General features: G+C 46.0%; 1 protein-coding gene and 1 long non-coding RNA gene across 3 annotated transcripts in view; one reads left to right on the forward strand and one right to left on the reverse strand.

Annotated features, from left to right (window-relative positions):
* The window catches only part of LOC138626427 (uncharacterized), a 246,553-nt gene that overhangs the window by 16,921 nt on the left and 206,158 nt on the right, over nucleotides 1–23,474 (forward strand). The window lies entirely within an intron of this gene.
* Nucleotides 1–23,474, reverse strand: part of LOC138626413 (actin-binding protein WASF3) — a 33,419-nt gene that overhangs the window by 9,377 nt on the left and 568 nt on the right. For both annotated transcript variants that reach the window (XM_069708056.1, XM_069708055.1), the window contains exons 2-3: nucleotides 4,633–4,778; nucleotides 1,802–1,936 (exon numbers count right to left, since the gene is read on the reverse strand). In XM_069708056.1, the coding sequence (XP_069564157.1) occupies nucleotides 1,802–1,936; nucleotides 4,633–4,765 (268 nt within the window). In that variant the 5' untranslated portion in view covers nucleotides 4,766–4,778. The remainder of the gene's footprint in view (nucleotides 1–1,801; nucleotides 1,937–4,632; nucleotides 4,779–23,474) is intronic.

The raw sequence follows: 23,474 nt of genomic DNA on the forward strand, positions 1-23,474 counted from the left end.
CGTTCTTACTTGTCTCATCGGTTTGGAGTGAAAACAAAAATGAAGAAGAGAGCAGAAGAGAGGGATGAGGAGAAAATGCGAGAGGAGTAACAGGATGAGAGTGAAAGTGTGGCTGGCTGGAAAACGAAGAACAGACAAAACGCATCGGAGGAAGAGGATAAAGAGAGGAGACGAAAGAGTGCGAGGGAGTGGGGGAGGGAGAGGAGGGTAAGACGGAGGGCTGCTGAGCTTTCCCTTTTCATCGCCGTCTGCTTCGCTGCGCCATCTGACGCGTCGCCGTCTGAGGCCGGCGTGCTGCAGAATGACTCGGCAGTATCGGCGGGGAGAAAATGAGAAACGAGAGGAAGAGCGGCGACGGAGGGGGAGGAAGAGGGACGAGGTGGAGAGGAAGAAGAAAGAGAAGTGGGAGGAAGAGAAAGAGAGAGAGAGAGAGTTCGGAGGCTGGAAAAAGGGGGAGAAAATGAAGAGTCGAGCAGCAACAGATGGAGGGATGAAGAGATGCAGAAAAGGAAGGAGAGAAGCGGAGAAATTCAAGAAAAATGGGGAAGACGGACGAAGAGAGATAAGAAAAACGAGAGAGAGAGAGAGAGAGAGAGCAGTCGAGAAAAGGGTGCGTTTAGGATGTAAAGAGACACAGGAGCAAGAAGGGAAGAAAGAGGAAGCGAGGAGGGACGGCAAGAGAGAGAGGGGAAACAGAGAGTGATGGAGGGAGGATAGGAAAGGACGAGAAGAAGGAGAGAATGGTGACAAGCAAGAATGCGAGGAAGGATGGAAAGAGAGGGAAGACGACGGACTCACGGGAATGAGAGAAAAGAAAAGAAAGAAGAAAAGTGAGAGAAGGAAACAGCCAGTGAGGAGTTTCACGCATCTCGTTAACGAGTGAGTTTGAGCCTCCGAGGCCACCGTACGCGGCTCTGCAATCCTCCTGCGAGCACCTATCGAAACTCAGCCTGACGCTGCGTGCGCGCGTGTGTGTGTGTGTGTGTGTGTGTGTGTGTGTGTGTGTGTGTGTGTGTGTGTGTGTGTGTGTGTGTGTGTGTGTGTGCGCCTGTAGGCCTATCAATTACTGCATTAGGAGAATTGACCTTCAGAGACAGTGGAAAGCTTTATAATGGAGATAATGATTCTGACTCACACTGTATAAACAACATCAAAACACACAACCACACACGCATCTATGGGAGTGTTTATTCTGTCAGTCTGTTCACTGAACACACTCAGATAGTACACACACACACACACACACACACACACACACACACACACACACACACACACACACACACACACACACACACACACACACACACACACACACACACACACACACACACAGACAGATGGACAGTCATAACAGCTGCTCATATTATCACTTCCACACACAGGAAGAGTCCCTGTTCTCTAACCACAAATGTAATAATACAGTGGCCTGAAAAAAATCCCACAAAAAAAAAAAGATCAAAAGCAGGCGCGCGCGCACACACACACACACACACACACACACACACACACACCTGAGTGCCGAGATAACACCCATCATAGCCCTCTGGCAGAGGGGAGCTTTAAAGCATCACACAAATTCAAATATCTTCACCAGCCAGGAAAGCTTCCCAGCAGGCACCAGGACAAAGTTCATTCTCGTGTTCATATAGAAACAAATGGTTGATAAAACAGGTTGATAAAGCACACACACACACACACACACACACACACACACACACACACACACACACACACACACACACACACACACACACACACACACACACACACACACACACACACACACACACACACACACCTTCCTCCACGGTGGAGTCGAGCTGGGTGACTTTGACGGCCAGCTGGTCCACTCTCTCCTGCAGGCTGCTCATCCTCAGGTAGAAGCTGTTGGCTTCATTGAAGAGCTCCCCGAATATGTCCTCTGCATGGCGACCTGGACGGAAACACACACACACACACACACACACACACACACACACACACACACACACACACACACACACACACACACACACACACACACACACACACACACACACACACACACACACACACACAGTTCGGGTTTGAGATCAAATATTTTAACAGAGCACATTCACACTTTCACATTCGCCAGCTGGGCTTCAGGATTTAACATATTCAGTATTAACGTATTCCTCCTCTGACTTCACGTCACCTGACTCAATCTGATTGGCTGCCCGAAAAAAACATGCCGCGGCCACAGATAGTGGAAACCACACTGCACCGCAGGCCTGTCAATCAACCAGACATGCCCCCAAAAAACACAGCGTTTTGAGGTCTAACATCTAATTAACGACTCAATGGATTATTTTCAGATGGACCGCCAGAAAACGAATAAGAAGGTGTAACTATAGCTGACAACGCCAAAATAACTCGTGAAAAAAAAGTTACTGACTTCGTATTTTAGGAGAAAAGTTGATTGGGAGTCTACGGAGCCGGTTGGCTTTTTGGAGCCGGCCCCCTAGCGTCCCCCGGCGGTACTGCAATTCACGGCACTTCTGCATTTTTCAGACCTGGATGCTCCGTCCACTTTTGCTTGCAGTCTACTGGTCCAACATAATGTCTTCAGAAATGAGACTGGGAATTGTTCTCTTAGGCGTAATAGGGGCAACGCCTCAATTGTCACGGCTTAAAGCGTCGGCAATTAGCCCGATCAAACAGGAAACGCATGAGAAGACAAAGTCAAGAGAGACGGGAGGTCAGTCGACGCCGTCCCTCCTCTCCCTCCCCCGGGCGGTCTGCCTCGGCAGGACGGGCCGCCTCCTGCTGTGCACCTGTCGGGTTGAATACTTAAAGTGGAGCCTTCTGTCTGCGAGGGACTGTGTGTGTGTGTGTGTGTGTGTGTGAGTGTGTGTGTGGTGTGTGTGTGTGTGTGTGAGTGTGCGTGTGTGAGTGTGCGCCAGCGAAGGCACAAATATTTAAATGTGTTTACCGAGATGCAGAACCGCAGCCTTTCTAAATAGCACCTCCAAACAAACACGACTTGAACAAACAGCCGCCACGTAGCCAACGTCCCGCCGTCTCTCCGCCCCCCCCCCCTCCCTCCTCGCTCCTCGTCTCCATGTCTCGGCCCACGGCGTGACAGATGGAGCAGAGGCAGAGCGCTCGCTCGTTCACACCGAGCTGTCGCTGAATTTCATTAAGTAATCGCATTTAAATAGCCTTTTTTTTTTTGCCTTCCACTCAATGGTCTCTCCTCGGGTACAGGTTCATTTTCAGCACCTTAAAAAAAAAAAAAAAAAATTAAAAAAAGGATGGAAATGAACAGAGTCGAGGAGACTGGGCTGCAGAGTGCTGACTCATCAGATTGGGTTTTTACCGGAGGTCCGTTTTTGTTGTTGTTGTTGTTGTTGTTTTTACAGCGGGAGTCATTCGGGCTACATGTTTATCTGCGTGTTCCTGCATTTCACAAAAAAAACAACACAAAAAAAACCCCAGCCTCTTCCATCAAACAGCTGCTGATCTACATCTAATCATCCCGCGCAGACTTATTCACACTCGAAAACGTCTCCAGTGATTTTCTGGGACACGGCTTTGAAGTCATGGTTTTTTTTTTGTTGTTGTTGTTTTTTTTGGGTGTGATGACACTTAAATGCTAACGTTGGCATGCTGAGATTTGTTAACGAGGGTGTCGGGCTGGCATGCGACCTACATGACAAACTATCTCCTTACGCGTCGGGACCAGCTGGCAACTTGTGTAGTGCTTTCTGGGAGTGTCTTTCTGCTTTCGATAAGTTTCTGGTTTTCATTGATGTTATCCAGCTGTGTCACCGAACACACATCTGTAAATGTTAGCCACGGATCTGGGGATGGCAGCGCTGGTCGGAGAGTTTGACTGTGGCTCAGATAAGACTTCAGGTAAGACATCTAAAATTCATTTGTTGCGCACGGCTGTTAAGTTGATGGCGAATTTGCAAAGAATTCTGGGTAAATCAAGACCTTTTCTTTTGGTGACCAAACCAAGTTTTGGATCGGCGGGAGGCCTCCGGCTGATCCGCTCCCTGTGATTGGTTGTCACATTGCGGAGGGGTTAAGGTTTTGGATTTGGGGATACACTTGGGGATTTGGTTGATTGACAGCGAAACAGCCAATCACACGCAGCGCCGACTATAGAGCGCGCGCTCCTCCGGCTGATCCGACCATCAAATTGCTCAGCTCTCTTCTCCTCCAGCAGTTACCACGAACATTTTAAATCGGTAAAAATTTTGAACGGATCACCGCATGAAAAACCTGAAATGGAAATGAAGTCCACAGTGAATTTCCGACGGGTTGATCCGGAATATCGTCAGCAAACAAACATCGACGTGTATTGTGGACAGTGAAACGGCCGATCACGTAAAGCGGCCGACTTTGCCGCGTGCTTCCCTCCCGCTGATCCAAACCAGCACCGACCGTCAAACTGCTCAGCTCCCTTCCAACTCCATCAGAAAGCCTCGATCATGCCACCGAGGTGTCACCATGGCGACGTAGTCTTCGTCTCCTTAAAGCCGTCCGACTTAAATTAAGACCGAGAGTCAAATCCAACACCTTACACCAGTCTAAAATGCCAACGGCATTTTATTCGGTAAAAATATTTCGTTTTCTCCTCGTGTTGCGGAGTATACTCACTCAGACTGCCCAGCTGTTTGATGATGGCCGCTAGCGTGCTGTTGGTGACGCACTCCAGCTCGCTGGTCACCCCGTCCGGCAGCGCCCCGCGGCACAAGTGCCGGGGCTCGATGTTCCTCTTCACCAGCGGCATGTCGCCCGAGCACCTGAGGAGGGCGACGGAGGAAGACACGAACACCGTTAACGTGCTGTCATGTCGCGCTTCACTTCAACCCCCCCCCCCCACCTCCCCCCCCCAAAAAAAATATTATCTTGACGTCCCTCAAAAAACTGTGTCTGAACCTGCTTTTACTGGAGTGTGCTGGGTGTATTCTGACAGGCTGTGGGGCTCCTTATTTAAACCCCCAGTTGGAAATATAAGTACATTAACAACGTTACAAGCCTCGTAGTGACAGATAGGGAAGAGAGAGGAGACAGAGAGAGAGAGAGAGAGAGAGAGAGAAAAAAGCGGAGGAAAGATGGGTCGTGTTCGGCTGACGGAAACGGAAGGTGTCATGTCCGCCGCGGGGCGCAGTCACTCATCACGCTGCTTAATGTCAACGCGGCTGCGACGAGCCAAGAGGCAAATGAGCCGGAAAAGAAGTTTCTAAATGGTGCTAACGAGGCACAGTCGCGGCCAGAGAAACCGAGAGGGACTAGAGAGAAACCGAGAGGGACTAGAGAGAAACCGAGAGGGACTAGAGACAAACCGAGAGAAACCGAGAGGGACTAGAGAGAAACCGAGAGGGACTAGAGAGAAACCGAGAGGGACTAGAGAGGGACTAGAGAGAAACCGAGAGGGACTAGAGACAAACCGAGAGAAACCGAGAGGGACTAGAGAGAAACCGAGAGGGACTAGAGAAGGGCTAGAGAGAAACCGAGAGGGACTAGAGACAAACCGAGAGGGACTAGAGAGAAACCGAGAGGGACTAGAGAAGGGCTAGAGAGAAACCGAGAGGGACTAGAGACAAACCGAGAGAAACCGAGAGGGACTAGAGAGAAACCGAGAGGGACTAGAGAGAAACCGAGAGGGACCAGAGAAGGGCTAGAGAGAAACCGAGAGGGACTAGAGACAAACCGAGAGGGACTAGAGAGGGGCTAGAGACAAACCGAGAGGGACTAGAGAGAAACCGAGAGGGACTAGAGAGGGACTAGAGACAAACCGAGAGGGAGAGAAACCGAGAGGGACTAGAGAGGGGCTAGAGACAAACTGAGAGGGACTAGAGAGAAACCGAGAGGGACTAGAGAGAAACCGAGAGGGACTAGAGAAGGGCTAGAGAGAAACCGAGAGGGACTAGAGAGGGGCTAGAGAGAAACCGAGAGGGACTAGAGACAAACCGAGAGGGACTAGAGACAAACCGAGAGGGACTAGAGAGACAGAGAAACACTGAGCTGAAAGAGTAGAGATGGGAAAAGATGGACAGAAATGAATGAGAGGGTTAAAAAACAAAAAAAAGAGAGGGATAAAAAGTGAGAGACGAGAGATAGTGGGAGCCGGGAAGAGACTGCATCATTGAGTGGAAGACAGTCTCGGTCTCGAGGGAAGAGACACTGTAGATGTGATATAATGAGGTGAAGCCAGACGTCCTTGGAAAATGGAACCAAAAAAAAAAAAAAACCAACATAATATTATCATTAAGACAAATTCCTGCTAGTATTAACGAAATCGAGAAGGGTTAACACCAACCCCTCTGCAGCACCACGGACAGGTTTTGAAGCCCGTTTTAGCTCAGCTGTTTTGGTTTCATCACCACCACCACCACCACCACCACCTTCACGCTAACATAAGGATTGATTGACACTCGTTTTCTTTCCCAGCTACACATGGCCACACACTACAATAGAGATCTGTAATTCAAATCAAACACCTACAGTAGTCCGGGACAACCCCCCCCCCCCAGGGTACAAAAGCAAGAACAACAACACCCAACACGCACAACCCCACCCAGCAAAAACACAAGAGTGCCTGAAACGCAGTGGAACTGGTGAAAACGGTAGAACAGAGTTAGCAGGTTTGTAGCTTGTGTCAAACAACCATCACGTCACTGACCAATAAAAGAAACAATAAAAGCACATTTAGCGTTAAATGCAAGCGTACGGTGTCGTTCAGTGACCCGACTGCACCACAGGCCTGTCAATCAAACAGACACACGGAAATACAGCTTATTTTCTCATTAAAGAGGATTATTTTCAGATGGAAACCGCCGGAAAACTAAAAAAAAAAAAGAAGGACACTGTAGCTAACAACACCGAGACGACTCCTGGAGAAATGTTATTGACAGTTTTATGAGACCAGCTGAATGGGAGTCTATGGAGCCAAACCTCTAGTGGCTCTAGCCGGTACTGCAGCTTAAAGCGCTTCTGCAATCGGCCTCTTTTTTTTCGAGAGCCGGAAGCCACGTCCACTTTTACATACGGTCTATGATTCAGCCACGTCATAACTCCATTCAAGGTAGATTTTTTTTTCTTCTTCCAATTAAACGATGACTCGGTATCGCACCAGACCACAAAAGAAAAGCCTCCGATTTCCAGTTAACTGAGCATCGTAGGTGTTTCGGTGGCTCGCCCTTTAATGCTTTGTCTTGGTGTAGCGCACCAGACTGATGTCACTGCCCTGCAGCTGACCTCAATGTGCTTGTGAGAGCAGACTAAGTGCCTGTAGGTCAAAATGCAGTCTCTGTGTGTGTGTGTGTGTGTGTGTGTGTGTGTGTGTGTGTGTGTGTGTGTGTGTGTGTGTGTGTGTGTGTTCGAGAGAGAGAAAGAGAGAGAGAGCTCCACATCCTTTCGTGCATGTAAACCTACATCACGGACTGGCCTTGATCATGTACACATACCGGCATCATACCGGCATCTCATACGCACAAACTCCCTGTTACCTCGCACTTAACACACACACGCTGGCTCCAACACACACACACACACACACACACACACACACACACACACACACACACACACACACACACACACACACACACACACACACACACACACACACACACACACACACTCCGAGATCAACACAAATACAGGGAAAACCCACTCCGTGTTGGACACTGGGGAGTCGGAGGAAGAGATATTCCCCCTTGCTGATTTATTGATGAGACGACGCAGCGGTGGAGAGAAGCTGCAGAGCGAGAACATACACAGGGATGTTGGGAAAAAAAGAGGAAAGAGGAGCAGGGAGGGATCCGACAGATGAGACAACTAAAAGGATGAAGAGCGGCTATCGAGGCGGGAAAAGGAGGATGAGGAGTAGTGCGTATGTATTATTAAACAGCCGGAGCGTTAGATTATTTACAACAGCTGGAGGAGGTGGAGGAGGCGGAGGCGGAGGACCTCGATCGCACTCTTAAGACGGGCTGGCGCGATCCGACGTGGTTTGTGTAATTGAATGTCAGAATCTATTAAGAGGGAGGACGAGCAGGAGAGCGCGAGAGAGAGACGTAAGACGGACAAACTAGTCACTTTATATTGATGTTGGCATGTGTGGTTCAGTCTGGACAAACAAATTAAGGAGCGCAAGACACACACACGCACACACACACACACACGCACACACACACACACACACACACACACACACACACACACACACACACACACACACATACACTTTGTGCCTGGTAAGCGTGGAAATCGGTCTGCATTCGGTCTCTGTGACGATGAATGATGATGTCTGGAAGCGTCACTGAAGTGCAGACATTGCGATTATACGACAATAACACACACACATATATATATATATATATATATATATATATATATATATATATATATATATATATATAATATATATAAGTCAATACATTTTTTTCTCAGAATTATCTGTGTTGTTAGCTTAAGTCCCTCCTTAAATTTTTGTTGTTGTTGTTTTAGCCTCTATAAGTGCCTAAATTTTTTTTTTAATTACAAACAGTGCACGAGTTTAAGACGACGTATTTTAGGATGCGTGTCAGTTTGAATTACACAATTTCTAAACATCCTAAAGTTGTTTTTCTGGGACGAGAGGACACTGAGGGAAGGAGAAAAATTGACAAGTTGACAAGGAGGAGGAAGGCGAGGAGCAAAAAAAAAAAAAAAAAAGTGTGTCGTGCAGCCATGGGAACGTTGTCATGGCAACGCGCAGGCAAATCCGCTCCGCCGCTCGACAAATGGAACTCGCCGTGACTCCGAAAATAGTGTGATAGAGAGATGATGAGAGGGAGGGGAGGCAGGAGGAGATGGAGAGGGGGAGAGAGAAGGGAGGGGGAGGGGGAGGAGGAGGAGGAGGAGGAGGAGGAGGAGGAGGAGAGGAAGGACGGACATCCCTGAGAACCAAAAGTAGAAACTTTAAATTTTAAGTCGGTCTCCGGGGGATTTCTTGCACTCCGAGAGCTGCACTTGTCTAACGAGTCTGAAAGGTCACTTCAGTTTTTGAAATATCGAGTTAAAGTCTGTAAGCCACAACGCTTGAAAGTGGACGTACCGAATTAACAAAGAGGCGTTCGATCGACGTTTTAAGACGGAAACAGTCGAGAGTCTCCGCTCACTGCTCCGTTTTTTTTTTTTTTTTTTGCAACGATTAACGGTTCCTTTCTCAAAGTAACGCTTTGACATTTCGGGTAGCGAGTTTATCCGCGTCGATGCCGAGGGTAAGACTTGAAGACGTTCGTCGCTAAATACGAAGCTGCGATCAGGAGACGGTCAGCTCAGCTTAAATACTGAAAAGAAAAAGCTCCGTTTGAAAGCAACCAAATCCATCAACCGGTACGTCTGAAGCTCAACAATGAAGACCCCCCAAAAAAAACCAAGGTAAAGAGGTGGTTTTATGGTACCGGGGATGAGGGATGTGTGATTTTTACGTTTTAACTGATTAAAAAAAATAAAAAATAAAATAACATTCCTCAAAAAGTTGAACAAATTTCAGGCCAATGCAAGTCTTTGAAAATCCCTACGTAAACAGGAAGTGTACATTTGTAAGGTTTGCTACAGGGTCGATTTTGGTAGCTCCTGAAAACGAGTATATACAAAAATAAAATTGAATAAAAAGTAAACAACAACAGGTGGATATCTGCAATCATGAAACGGGTTAATGTACTGTGTGTTCTCAGAACTTCCAGCGACCGGTCCACTGCTGATCTTTTAATTACAGGATCAACGTGTCGGTCTGCCGTCTCCGTATCGAACCGCCTCGGCGTCTTCCTCCCCCGCGACGTTTTCGGCTGCTCTGGTTTTTAATTACAGTCGGTTGGAATCAGGTAAGTCTTGATCCTTCGGGTCCAAAGCTGCCTTCGCAAGGAAGGTTGTCAGTCTGGGTGCAGCACCCAAACGTCTCCCCGGGGGAGTCAACGAGTAGACTTTGTTTGCGTCCTGCGCAGAAATGCAGAGGTATATATATATATATATATATATATATATATATATATATATATATATATATATATATATTTTCTTTTTAACTATTGTGTATTTTGCTCATTTGCTGAAAGTAGGAGGTGAGGGATTTTAAATACGTCGCTTCAAAACAGGCAATAAGAGGAGATAACTGTCGTCCTTAATCAAACTCGTTCGTCCAGCAGGCGGTCAGGAAAAGCAGCAGCTAATGCTGCTAATGCTCCGTCTGATCGGCCGTGGAAACTTAAGCGCACACACACGCACACGCACACACACACACGACCATGCTCACACACACACACACACACACACACACACACACACACACACACACACACACACACACACACACACACACACACACACACACACACACACACCTCTCCTACTGTGTCGCTGCCAGCAAAATCCGCCTCAGTCTGTTCCGAAAAAGGTTACCAACCTGCCCCCTCCCCTCCCACTTCCCTCCTCCTCCTCCTCCTCCCCCTCCCCTCCCACTTCCCTCCTCCTCCTCCTCCTCCACACGAGCGATCCGTATAATCACCGCTAATCATCCTCTAACAGTAACTAACGTTAATGACAAGCACTGATTCCATATGATGATCTAATTAAATGATCGACCGCATGAAATGTGCATTTATAGCTGATCAGCTGATCAGCTGTTCCTCTGAATGGAAGACTGTGGAACGGGCCGGTGATATGAAGCTAAAGTAATAATCCCCATATTTGAGGGGTATTTCTGCACTAACTAAATTCTTGTTATTCATTTCAAAAAGATGAATTTGCAATAAAATAAGGGCTATACTTCCATGTCAGTATAAATGTAACATTTTGCCTTCGAACGTTCAGTAAGAGCTAAACAAAAAGGATCTGGGTTCTTTAGATTGTAAACAACAACAAGAACTCGGGAGTGCGATTCGGATTTCTGTATAGAATATTGCCACTCTTTGCTTTGCTTGCTGTTGCCGTGTGGAAGTTACACGCGTCGAGCGTTATGTCATAGCGTTACGCGGCGTAACAGCGCGGCATAATTGTGTTCAAAGTCGGAATATTGCCATTATCACAGTATGAATTTTGATATCTTATTAAAAAAAATCGGGCCAAATATTTATCGTGCATATTATGATGATGTAAAATCGAGGCTAATTGAAAAAAAAAAAAAAAAAGAATTCTGCAAGCACTTTAAGAACTGAGAAAAATGTCCAATTCCTTCCGCTGTGAGTTTTAATGGGCTTTCATAAGGTCATCTTCCAAAATTAAATCTACAAAAAGAAAGATTGCAGCTAATTCTTTTTTTTTTTTTTATCCAATGTGCCATGTTTCAAAGTAAGTGAGATTTAATTTTGACTACAGTTTGAATTCAAATATGACTTCTTTTTTTTTTTTTAACACTTAAAGCTACATGGACGTTTCAACTCCTGTCGAATGTAAGCCGAGATAATAATAATAATCATAATAATATCTTGAAAACTGTCCGTTTTATTCTGTTGCAATTTGATCGAATATAATAATAAAAACACAAAGGTTCACCAGGCTACTTCCACCCGGATGACTTGCCGTCCACATGCCACCCAACGACCCCCGAGCTTACACGCAAGTACGACATCACAGGCGAGCTTCAACTCGTCTTCCATTTCCTGCTTTCTCGCTCGCATATTTGCGACGCAGCATCGTGTAAAACATGCAGCCCAATTAGTACGAGCAGCGCAGCTCGTGTAAACGAAGAGGCGAAGCTTATGGATGCTAAGAATAACTGCGGAAGGGTAAAATGTAAATTAGGGCTATTACGGCGTGTTGCCGATGCAGATGAACTAAAGGTAGCAGCTGAAGGTAAAATAGGGAGTTTCATGGGCCGTCATATTTACTATGATTTAGGTATCGCTTTGCATCCAAAGTTCTGCGTTATTTCAAACACAGTCGTTTGCTCATTTGTTCTAATTTGCAATAGAAAATACAAAAGTTAATTTTGTTTTTGTAAACCGAAAAAAACTAAAAACAAATGGAGAGCTTCAAAAAAAAAAAAAAAGTGTAGCATATCGTGTCCGTATCGAAGCTAAAATGTTGGATTATTTAGTATCTATCTAAAGTAGTTTTCGGGAATGAAACCCATCGTCTGCTGTTATTGTAAACAACGTGTCGAAAAGTTTCTGTCCTTCAAAAACAAAATTGAGCTTTTCCGCTTTTCTTTTTGTCTCCTGCTTAAAATTCCTTCATGCGCAGGAGAATCTAAGGCTTCACTAAAGGTATCAGGGATTCTTCTCCTTCCACAGACCACAAACTGTCGAATACGAACATGGGGTTGTTATAATCCGACGTCACAGGATTTGAAATGCAATTTATAAATGAAGTGTGTTGTTCCAAACTACAAAATAAAAGCCGTGCAACCTATCCTCGCTGCTGCTGAAAGAATTAAAGGGATCTCCAGTGCTTATCACGTTATGCTTTTATAAAGCTTCGGGACTCAAGATAAAACACACTAAAAAAGACAAAAAGCCAAACTGGTTTTAAACAAATCGACACGATACTGCACTTCCCATAGTGCACCTGGAAAGAGTTTTACGTAAACCCTGCTGCCTCACCATGACATCATCTTGGTCATTTTTTTTTATTGACCAGAAAAGAAAAAGTAAAAATCAAATGGCCTTCATTTAAAAAATAAAATTAAAAAATAAATTATATATAAATATATATATTTAAAAGCATGAAAATGACTAATAATCCAGGAATTTAACTATGTATGACAAATGATTATTTACTAATTCTTTAAAGAACACCGATATATATATATATAGTGCAGATCATTGGATGAAAACTTGCAGAATATGCGTCGTCTTGATCCTCTTCCACTACTTGTGGATTTTGCCCAATCAGAACACTGGATTATTTGAAGCCGTATCATAATAGAAGGTCTGAACTCCTTTTTTTTAAATATATGTATATATATATATATATATATATATATATATATAACTGATGATTCACCCGGCACCATTTGTCTGGATGAGGAAACCGCAGTTGGTAACAAACAGTTTGAAATCCGCGATATATATCAGCAGCCCGGATTGTGAAAGCCGGGCCTGATTGACAGTCTGCGAGCACGCAGCGATGAAAACGGGGAAAGCGAGCAAACACAGTGGAACAGGGCGGATGTTTTATTCGGAGTCAGGATTACTCTGTTGTTTTTTTTCTTTTTTGCTCTGCAGGCCCGGGAAGCTCTCTGCTTGGTGGTACGCCAAAATGTCAGCGAACAAAAGGCATCAGCGAAGGAAGAGCGGAACAAAGCAGGAAATAGAAAAACAAACAAAAAAAATAATAACGACTCGCCAACTTTCTGCTGAACGAATATCAAATCTTTTGGAAAAAAAAAAAAAAAAAAAAGAACAAATAATCAGCAGCCTTGTTTGGTTTGATGTCGATATCTTAAATTTGAACCGTTAACGGTGCCAGTGTTGCGGCTTCATTCGAACCCCAACAACCCCCCCTCCCCCCTTCAAGTGCGCTGACACTCGCCTTCTCCTGGCCTCCTTTTCTCCTCGTCTCTTCCTCCATCCTAAACTCCCTGTATCCCTCGCCCCCCCCCCTTTCACCCTCCTCCCCCGCACAGGCTTCACTCTCTTTGATGTCTGCGTTTGTTGATGCTCTCAGGTGAGGTGCCATTGTACAAAATGATCACAATTACAATGGCGCTCGCGCCCCCGTCCCCCCCGTCCACACACACACGCACACGCACACACACACACACACACACACAACCGACCTTTGGCACTAACTCTCCCCAAAAACAAGTTATGCAAAAGAGCGAGAGAGGAGAGGAGACGAGCGATTTTTTTTTTTTTTGCTTGCCTCTCACTTCCTCTCCATCTTTTTTTTTTTCCCTCCTTCTTTTCTGAGAAGCGGCAGCAGACTCTGTGGAGTCGTTGTCATGGTTTCTCTGGAAGGATTTTCATTTTTTTTGGCCGGATAATGAAGTGATCAGAGCGGGACTGACAGAGACAGAGGAGAGTTTACATGAATGAATGAATGAAGTTCTGCGAGGGATCTCAGTCACCTCATTGTTTCCTGTGTGTGTGTGTGTGTGTGTGTGTGTGTGTGTGTGTGTGTGTGCGCGCGTGCTTGCCTACAGTGCCTCTTAACTGAGGATGAATGTAGATGAGGTGTTATGAAACGGCTACTATAATGGAAGGTGAATAAAACATGGGAGACAAAAAAGCCAAACGCACAGTGATACACACACAGGCACACACAAGTGCGCGCGCACACACACACACACACACACACACACACACACACACACACACACACACACACACACACACACACGACTGCCAAACAGGGTATGCAATTTGATTCAAATGCGGTTAATGTCAGGTGGAGTTATGAACTCTTTTTTTTTTTTTTTGAAGGAGCAGTTTCACGGCGCCGGCAGGAAAAGCTCAAATTCATCATGCAAATTGAATTGAGACAAAAGACGAAGCCTAAGAGATCCTTGTGTATTCGCTATCTTATTAACACGACGGTTATTTACTGCTCTCTTTCACATTTAATGGAAAAACTGAAAAGGGAAGTTGCTTTCCTCTGAGGGGTAACAGCAGCTTAGCTTGCAAACACTGCTGATTATTAGCTACTGTTAAATTATTTAACTCGATTAAAAAGGACTTATTTTGGTGCTGCGGTGTGGATTTTTGTTTTGGATGAAACAATATTTAGGTAATAATAATAATAAGGACAGAAAGCTAACCGCATCTGGGTCAACCAGGCTGATCCCACAGAAATACATGGATTGACCCCCACCTTGCATTACAATGGTGCTGGCACTTAATGTGGTTAATTACATGCCGGTACCATGGCAACAAAACCGATAGAAAGGCAATTAAGCTCTTTTGTCGTGGTAGCCACACGAATATGATGACGTCTATATAATGTCGCCTTCTCCTTACTTATAATTGGGAAATTCTAAGGCTCCTGAATAAAAACATTAAAAAAATAACGGATGTATGGTTTCCAAATTTTACAATTAAAACACGCAAGATAATCGAATTTAACAATTTCTAAAGCCCCTCCATTACAAACTTTTGGGAAAGGACATGTGCCCGCTTCAAGTTCAATGGACATGAAACCCAGCTGTAGTAATAGGGGCCAGGATTTGTCTTTAGCTTGAGAGCTTTACCTGCGAAACGGCATAACTGTGATTTTTTTTTTTTTTTCTTTCTGGTTGTGCACCAATATAGTGGCAATAAAAACTCTCCTGGGTGGTGCGCACAAGGACGGGCAGATTTGTGCGATTTCCTGCCGAGCTTAAATCAGACAGACCCCGAATGCATCTCACTCTGTCAATCATCGCAGGTGTTGGATGACGGCTTGGAAAACTCACCTCGTGTATTAAAAAGGCGCGGCTGTGCGATTCAGCATCGCTGCTCATCTTTTCCTGGAGCTAAATAAGCCGAATGCCATATCTCATAAAAAAAAAAAAAAAAAAGCAATAATGGAACATCGGAAAACCAAGATAAGAATTTGGCTTTCGGTTAATTGGCGAGAACGTGCGAAAGCACTTGTGTGTGGTCCTTTAAAAAGCAGCTACGCCGAGATGTTTTCTATTTATTGGAGGCGTTAAAGGGTAAAAAAACTATTGAACATCTGCAAAAAAAAAAAGCAGCTACCGGCCTCTTCAGCCCTTCGATCACTTCTATTGTACTGTCTTTTATTCTCTGCTAATGTGGTTAGTAAACAGGTCAGCCACAGAATGAATGCAACGAGTGCAGTGTTTCCGAGCTGCATTCAGTCCTCCACTGTGTGTGTGTGTGTGTGTGTGTGTGTGTGTGTGTGTGTGTGTGTGTGTGTGTGTGTGTGTTGTGAGAACTCCCCTCGTGCCCCTCTTGCGAGCCCATCTCTCACAATTAAATGTGCAAGCCTCAGCACAATTGCAACAAGTCATCCGGCAGAACCACGTGACCCGACAGGGCCACACGTACAGGGCAGGGGCGAACTGGGTCCCCTGGTGCAGGGGTTTAGTGGGAAGGACGTTCCCCCGGCCACTGGGATGGAAGCAGGAGGAGACGGGTCACATTAAAGCAGCGGCGTCACGTGTGTCTCGGCTGTCCCAGCAACACCCACCAGCCTCTCCCTCCCCCCTTGCTCCCGGTTTCAAACCGGGGTGGTTGAGGAGAACGGGCTCTGGATAGATTAGCCCCCCAAAAAACGGTCTGTTCTGTAAAGTTACATCACTTTCTGCCATTCGACCGCAAAAAAATAAATAAAACTCTTCAAAACTTCGCAAATTCCATCGCAACTTTTGAGAAAAATCCACCGCAAAAATCGAAACATTTTCATCACAACCCTTGACGCTAATCAGTCCCACTCTTTCTTTTGGAAAACTTCCCGCAATGCCCATTAAATGCGGCGCTGCAGCGTTATAAAGGATATGAAAACATCTCTGGTGAGTTCGAGACACAAGGCACTATTTCTCTTTCTCATGTTACGCCGTGACTATCTTCAATATCTGCAGAGGAAGAAGTGCCTCGCGTTTCAAAAAGGGGGATGTGTGTGTTGTGAGAGTGTGTGTGTGTGTGTGTGTGTGTGTGTGTGTGTGTTGCGTGTTTGTTTTGCCCCGAGGCAGCCCATGAGTGTGGGGGCTTTCGCCTATTCTAAAATGCACTTCCTTGACAAATTTCTCCCCACTTAATGCTCCGCGACAGGTTCAAAGACAAAACCTGAGACTCAGGATTCCGACTTCGACGTGTGTTTATATATATATATATATATATGTTCTTTTTTCCCAAATGACCTGGAAGAGATTGGGAACTTGAGTGAAATCCAGGCTGTCTGCTGAGCAGTCCGGATGAGAAAGCTTTGCTCGTAGTTCCATTTCCCAGTTGCGGTGCAAAGCGCCCGCTGGGTCGGTGAGCCCGAGCCCGCTGTGTGGAGTTCACGGGCTACACGGTGTCTGGTTTCAACGAGGTCACATTTAACCCACCGTTTACTGCTATTAGGATCTGTACACAGGGCTGCTACTAAGTAATGGATAGGTTTGACAACGATTTTTGATAAAGTATTGAGAATTTGTGCCTATTTATAACAACAACAACAACAAAAATAGCCAGATTTGAAAATTTGCTGATTTTCTTTAAACTGTCGTGTAGATATCACAACAATTTGAAAGAAAAATATGATTCGAAATGTTCACAGATTTGAACATTTTATTTACTCGACAAGCAAATTATCAGTTAAAAAAAACCCTAAAAAAACTTAAATTATTATTTAAGTGATTAATCACAGAGGTGAAGATATCCTGACTCGAGCATAAAAAAACCAACAACCACAATATCCTACATCTCCCACAACGCAACTCGATAGCTTCCTTCCGATGAACGCTCCATGCCCGGTACAGTAAATGCCCATGTTTTGCCGACTGCCTAACTTCAGGGTGTATCTCGGGGTTTATCGTGTCAATTTGTGGTCTCCAAATCCAAGCAGAGAAATCAGTACGTTGACGTTGCAAAAATCGGCGAAGTGGCCCTTTAAAACTACACGTTCAGAAACATGCTTGTGCAAAAAAGACCGGTTTAAAAAAAGGAAGTCTCTCATTGGAGAGAACCTGCCCAAGCTTTACAACCGCTGTGTTTTAAATGATTTATAAAGAGTTTCAGGGTTAAAGCGCTCACAATGACGCCCCTTTATTGAAGTGCCTCTGGGCAAGGCACTGAACCCGGAGAGCTTCCCCTCACCTCTGACCTGCCTGGCAGTAATATGGTACAGTAACATAGTACAGTTTCACCACATGGATCGATAAAAGTATCATGTAATGGATGCGAGACCATCGCTGACGTATCATTCATTTAAACCCCCCCCCCCCACACACACACACACACAACACAAACACACACTGAGGCGTGTGGCCAGGGATTGACGCTAGGTCGATAGCCTCGTTGATAAAAAAAAAAACCTCCAGCAATACCAACGACTGCCCCTAGCAACCGTCGCCACAGCGACGCAGGCTCATCGATCACCACAGCAACCGACGAGCCTGGAAATTGCCGAGTAAGGCTGGCTTCCTCGGGTGGGGCGGTATAAATTTTTTAAAAAAAAATTAAAAAAAAATGCAGAAAATGTCTTTTTGAAACCCACAAAGCGCAGACAGAAACGAGAGCAGACGGTCCCCGGCAGCAGGCCGAGGGACGCAGCAAGATGATCATTGTGTCCTGTAACACCCGCGCCATCAATAGATCGGCCTTGCTTGCACTTTGCATCATCCCAGTGAGAACAGAGGCAGCTAGGTCAGACGACCAGGTGGGAGAACGATGCACATGCACATGCACACAAAAAAAAAAAAACCAAAAACCCCAGCCCGGCAAACATTTCCAGCTGCGAGACACAAAGTGCTTTAGAAAATAGATATTTCCTGAAACCACTCTGCTGAGACATTTTCCCCGTCCCCGCCCGCACCTGTAGAACCGCCAGGCGGAAGTAACTTCATGACGAAATGGACTCGGACGCCGCTGTCACAAGTAGGAGTACAGAAAGAAACGGGGAAATCGTGATCGAGTCCGTGGCACATAAAACACCAGCAGGAAGATATAAGAAAGAAGCGTGATTATTGCCGACATCGCCGACGTGGGATTCAACTTCGGCAGGAAACGTTGGTCGAGCTGTTTTCGCCATGGCTTCGCAGCATTTGGGACGGTCTAAGGTCATTTTTCACTGGCTTTCCTCTCAAGTCACTTCGTTAACCATTACTTCTGTAAATGCTTTGATCCAAATACGTCTGAAACGTGACATTAAATCCCTGGCGGTGCAACACTGAAACGGCATTATGGATCGTTTATTTTAACCTTTGACATTCACACCCAACTTTATCCCGACTCTCGAGTCTAATCCTGGCTTTGATCAGGTCTGGGATTTGTATACGTTTAAGAGCTGGAACGACTTGGTGATTAATCGAGCGAGTTGATCGAGACGAAAAATGACCAGCTCGGAATTTTTCGAGCAAATATTTCTCAGATGTTCTGGTCCCAGCTTCTCAGACGCGATGATTTTCTGTGTCTGTACCCGCGTCGGTTTTAGACACATTAGACAATACGATTAGGCGAAATGGTGAACGGACCCTTTAAAGCTTGCCAGACCTAAGAGCGAGAAAGAACATGCATTCGTTGCATCACCGGCGTCGGCCCACGGATCAGAATTACATTGTTTATCATCTTTTTTTTTTTTTTAACTCTTTGACTACTTATAGTGTAAGCATCCTGCTTGTCTATCAGAGCTCCAACGGGATTCCTCAAACCAGGACCCGATGATCACATCGCGACTGAAACACTAGTTTTAGATATATCTTATTCAAGAAAATACTAAAAGTTTTCTGACTCCAGCTTCTTAAGCGTGAATATTTTCTGGTTCCTCGAGTCCTCCGTTATAATAATAAATTGAATATATATTGGTTGCGGACCGTTGTTGGCAACAAAACATCACATCATAGGCAGCGCTTCGGGCTTCTGGAAACGCTGGTCCACGTTCTTTGTACGATTTTTGGGCATTTTAGAGCTCCGGCTGAAATACGTTTGGACTTAGTGGCCCTTTCTGAAATCAGGACATGATGATCACATTGTAACTGGAAAACCAGTGTGAATGTAAGTGCACTGAACGATGTATATAAACGCATGTTGCATCGCGCAGCCTAAAGCGTCGGCGTTTAATGGCGTTCTTTGGACCGAAACTTCCTTTGACGAGAATTGTTTCAGTCAAAAAAAAAAAAAAAAAAGTCCAAAAAAACCCTCCATTTATCCAAATCTCTGAAGGCTCCAATACATCCTGCTCCGCTTCTTTACATTCACCACGTGTGCAATTGTGAGGCGCGTGTTTTATGTCTTCCCCGAGTCCTCGTCCGAGGTCTGAACGATGGCGAGGTCCGCGCGCTGCTCCGAGCGCATTCGCCGCGGCAACGTTACGCATTTTCAAAATTCTACACCGAGTGGCTTTAACCACCTTTCGGCGAGATCGGAGTCCAAAAAAAAAAAAAACGCGCGGAGGACCGGTGACGGACAGACCCGATTCAGCACGTCAAGACGGTTATTCTAACCGTGAATAGCCCCCACCCCCCACCCCCCGGAGCGGATCTCTAAAGTGGCCGCGTCGCTGAGTGCACCCCGAAGAGAGGCTGCTGTGGATCTGCTGTGGAGTTAATTCAGACCATTGAGCCACAAGAGGAACACGTGTTTTCAAATCCCGCTGTCCTTTCACCTGGAAACGTTTAAACCGACCAGATCTGTGTCTTAAAAGGATGGGTGGGTGGGGGGGGGAGGAGGACAAATAGCAAACGTCCACGAGAACAGACATGTGCCTGGAAAACGTATAATGTGCCTTCTGCCCAGGGACTACTCCCGGATCCTGACTGACTTTCTGTGAAAACGCACGTCGGCTTCCTTCTGGAATCCCAATCATCCTCCGAGTTCCAGAGGAGGACGGAAACAAACACAGAAAAACGAGGCGTCAACCCCCCCGGAGGGGGGGGGGGGGGGGGTTTAAAAATCTCCAGCAAAGACTTGTAAAACATACACACCCAAAGACGGCAGGTTGCGTCGGGTTGGCGGCCGTCCATTTCGGAACTTGTATACGGCGGGAAAACGTGCGCATTTTACTCCTCGAGTGACTTCAGTCAAAAGGCTTTTTCAAACTGCTGAAGAAAAACCAGAGAGAAGATGCGATCTGACGTCGACTCGGCAGTTTTTCAAACGGCAAAAGGATTCGATGCCGTGACGAATTTACACACCAAAGTGGCTCAAATTCAGACGGAAATTTCTTCACTTGGGTCACCAGATAATGAATAAATTCCAATTTTTGGTTATTTAGAAAACCACAATTCACAAATAAACTAAATTGATAATATTGAAAATGAAAAAACAAAAACAAAAACAAAAAAAAATGCAGGTGTTTTGGCTTTTGGTCAGACTACTTTTTATTTTTTTTATTTGTATTTGTAGGCGTGAATCAATCATTTATAGGAATAGCCTGATATTTGGAGTGAACGTGATCATTTCCTTTCCGGTACAAAGAGTTTAACACGATAAAATGAACACCGCTCTCATGTCTGGATGCTAAATATTAATCTAAAGCCGGCAGGCGATCGGCCTTGTTCAAGATAAACACAGAAGGAAACAGCTGGCCCTGCCACGTTCCTTTTATTTATTTATTTTTTTCCCCAAAAGTCAACTTTCCAGCACATGTAATTCGCACGTTTTGCCATTTAGCCTGGAACACGAAGAGAAAGTCGAACGCGGGGTTGCGGCTTTTACCGTGCGTTACTTGGTGTTCTGCTGAGCTAATAGCACGTTAGCTCAGGCTTCGTAATGGATTGAGCACTGCAGACATGAGACTATATCCATCTTTCCAGAATATTACATATTTCCTGAACTTCCTTTTTGTTCCTTCAATTGTAAAAAAAAAAAAAAAAAAAAAAAAAAAAAAAAAAAAAGTGTTAATCGCAGGACCTGCGTCGGTGAAATTTCATCTTAAGTTCGGATGTCATTTTGGAGTCCTTAGTTTGGGTATATAGCCATTAAAAACAAAAAAACAAACGCATCGTCGTTAGTAATATTGTCCTGCTGTAAAGTGGCCGACTAGAAATTCCTTTTTTTTTGGTGGTGGTGGAGGGGGGGGGGGGGGGGCTGTGCATCTGAAAGCCCTTGAAAACCAGAAAACTAGCCTTTGTGCCCTCAGCAGAGAAACATGCCTTTGTGGAAGCAGCACAGCATCTCTGCTCCTTTGTCTGTGCTTCTCTCCCTGAAGTTAAGTCACTGTGTGTGTGTGTGTGTGTGTGTGTGTGTGTGTGTGTGTGTGTGTGTGCGTGCGTGCGTGCGTGTGTGCGTGCGTGTGTGTGTGCGCGCGCGCATCCGTGCGCTGCGCGGCATCCCTGCCGGAGCGTTTATGCTTATTCAGTGCCCTGCCTTCTTTGCCTCTCCTTCCTCCTTCCTCCTTCCTCTTCCTCTTCCTCCTCCGCCGATTCGCTCACGTCAGGGATCGGCGGCGGCGGCGGCGAGCGCTCCGTCTCTCCTGAACACCGCTCCGTGGCGTAACCAAACACGCATAAAACCAAAGCTATTATCTAACCGCCGCTCTCCCGAGGCTGCGGTCTTAGACTTGACAGGACTCGCAGGAAGAAGGAAGAAGAAAAAACAACAACAACAACAACAACAAAAAAACGGACTCTCACGTTCGCGAATGACATTTCAGAGGTGAAGTCGGGCCGCTTCCTGCGGAGGCCACGCATTTCTCGATCGCCCCGGTCCGTCCGGTTGCAGCGTTGAGCGTCGAGTCAGATTCGCTTCAAAAGTTAAAGCGGCACTCCCGGACACAAACGGTGAATCAAAAATAGGAAACCGTCTTAAAATAACACGCGTAAATTGGAGGTCGAGTGCCGCATTTAGAGCGGTGTTACGACCTTGTGTCTTGCTCAAGGACACTTCGACGGGGGCAAGCTTTTTGCTCACGAAGGCGTTTTGGACCGTCGCCTTGCTAAAATTCCTGCAAGTATTCGATTTAAAAAAAAAAAAAAAATGGACCATTCCTAACCTGCCGCGACGCCCGCGATCAAATCGGGGAAGACGTCCTGAAAGCGGCTCGTCTGGAACGCGAGAGGCTTCGCAGGGAATTCGGAAATAACGAAAGAAGAATTGACCCCGTTGGGAGGTCCGAATGATCAAACCGATCCTATTTTCCCATCAAATATTTTGACTGAGAGACGTGATTCCTCACGGGTTTTTTTTGTTGTTGTTTGTTTTTTTTTTTTTTTGGGGGGGGGGGGGGCATTTAAACTCAGACAGGTGATTGATTTAAATTGACTCGTTTGGACTGGAATTTCTTGCCCCCCCCGTTCCCGTTTAAAAACACCACCGCGTCGCCTCCGTTCAGACGTCAGGAGAAGCGACCGGAGGGAACCGCCGGAGCAACAGGAGCGGCACCAAAACCCGGAGCGCCCTTCGGGCCTTTTTCCCGTATCCAGGAAATGTCAACTGTGCTGCAGGTTGTCCGTTAGAACGTGTTCTGAAACATGCAGACTTTGAAATATCTGGAGGAACGCTTTCAGGGAGTCAGGGACTACAGGTGCGCGCGGCGTCGGGAGGTGAATCCGAACACTGAATCCTAATGAGAAAAAAAAACAAACACCTTATTTAAGCGTTGCTGACGGGCAGACTGGATCCCCGGCGCAGACTAATCCCCCCCACCCACCCACCCCACCCCCACCCCCTCCCCGCACCCCTCCTCTGTAAGCCCCGCTGCTCTTTTTCTGGACGCCGCAAGCTTGATTTCTCGCCAAATCCAAAATGACAAATTCTCCCCCAACTGGTGACATTTTGTTGCGCTGGCGGAGAGGAGGAGGAGGAGGAAGAGGAGGAAGAGGAGGAAGAGGGGAGGAGGAAGAGGAGAGGAGGAAGAGGAGAGGAAGAAGAGGAGAGGCACCTGACCGGCGCGTTAAACGACGGTCACGATGACAGAGGCGGTAA

Source organism: Brachyistius frenatus, unplaced genomic scaffold (assembly GCF_029030835.1).
Source record: "Brachyistius frenatus isolate BFR_SWC_R1_liver_20210118 unplaced genomic scaffold, ASM2903083v1 Contig_73, whole genome shotgun sequence".
NCBI lineage: Eukaryota > Metazoa > Chordata > Actinopteri > Embiotocidae > Brachyistius > Brachyistius frenatus.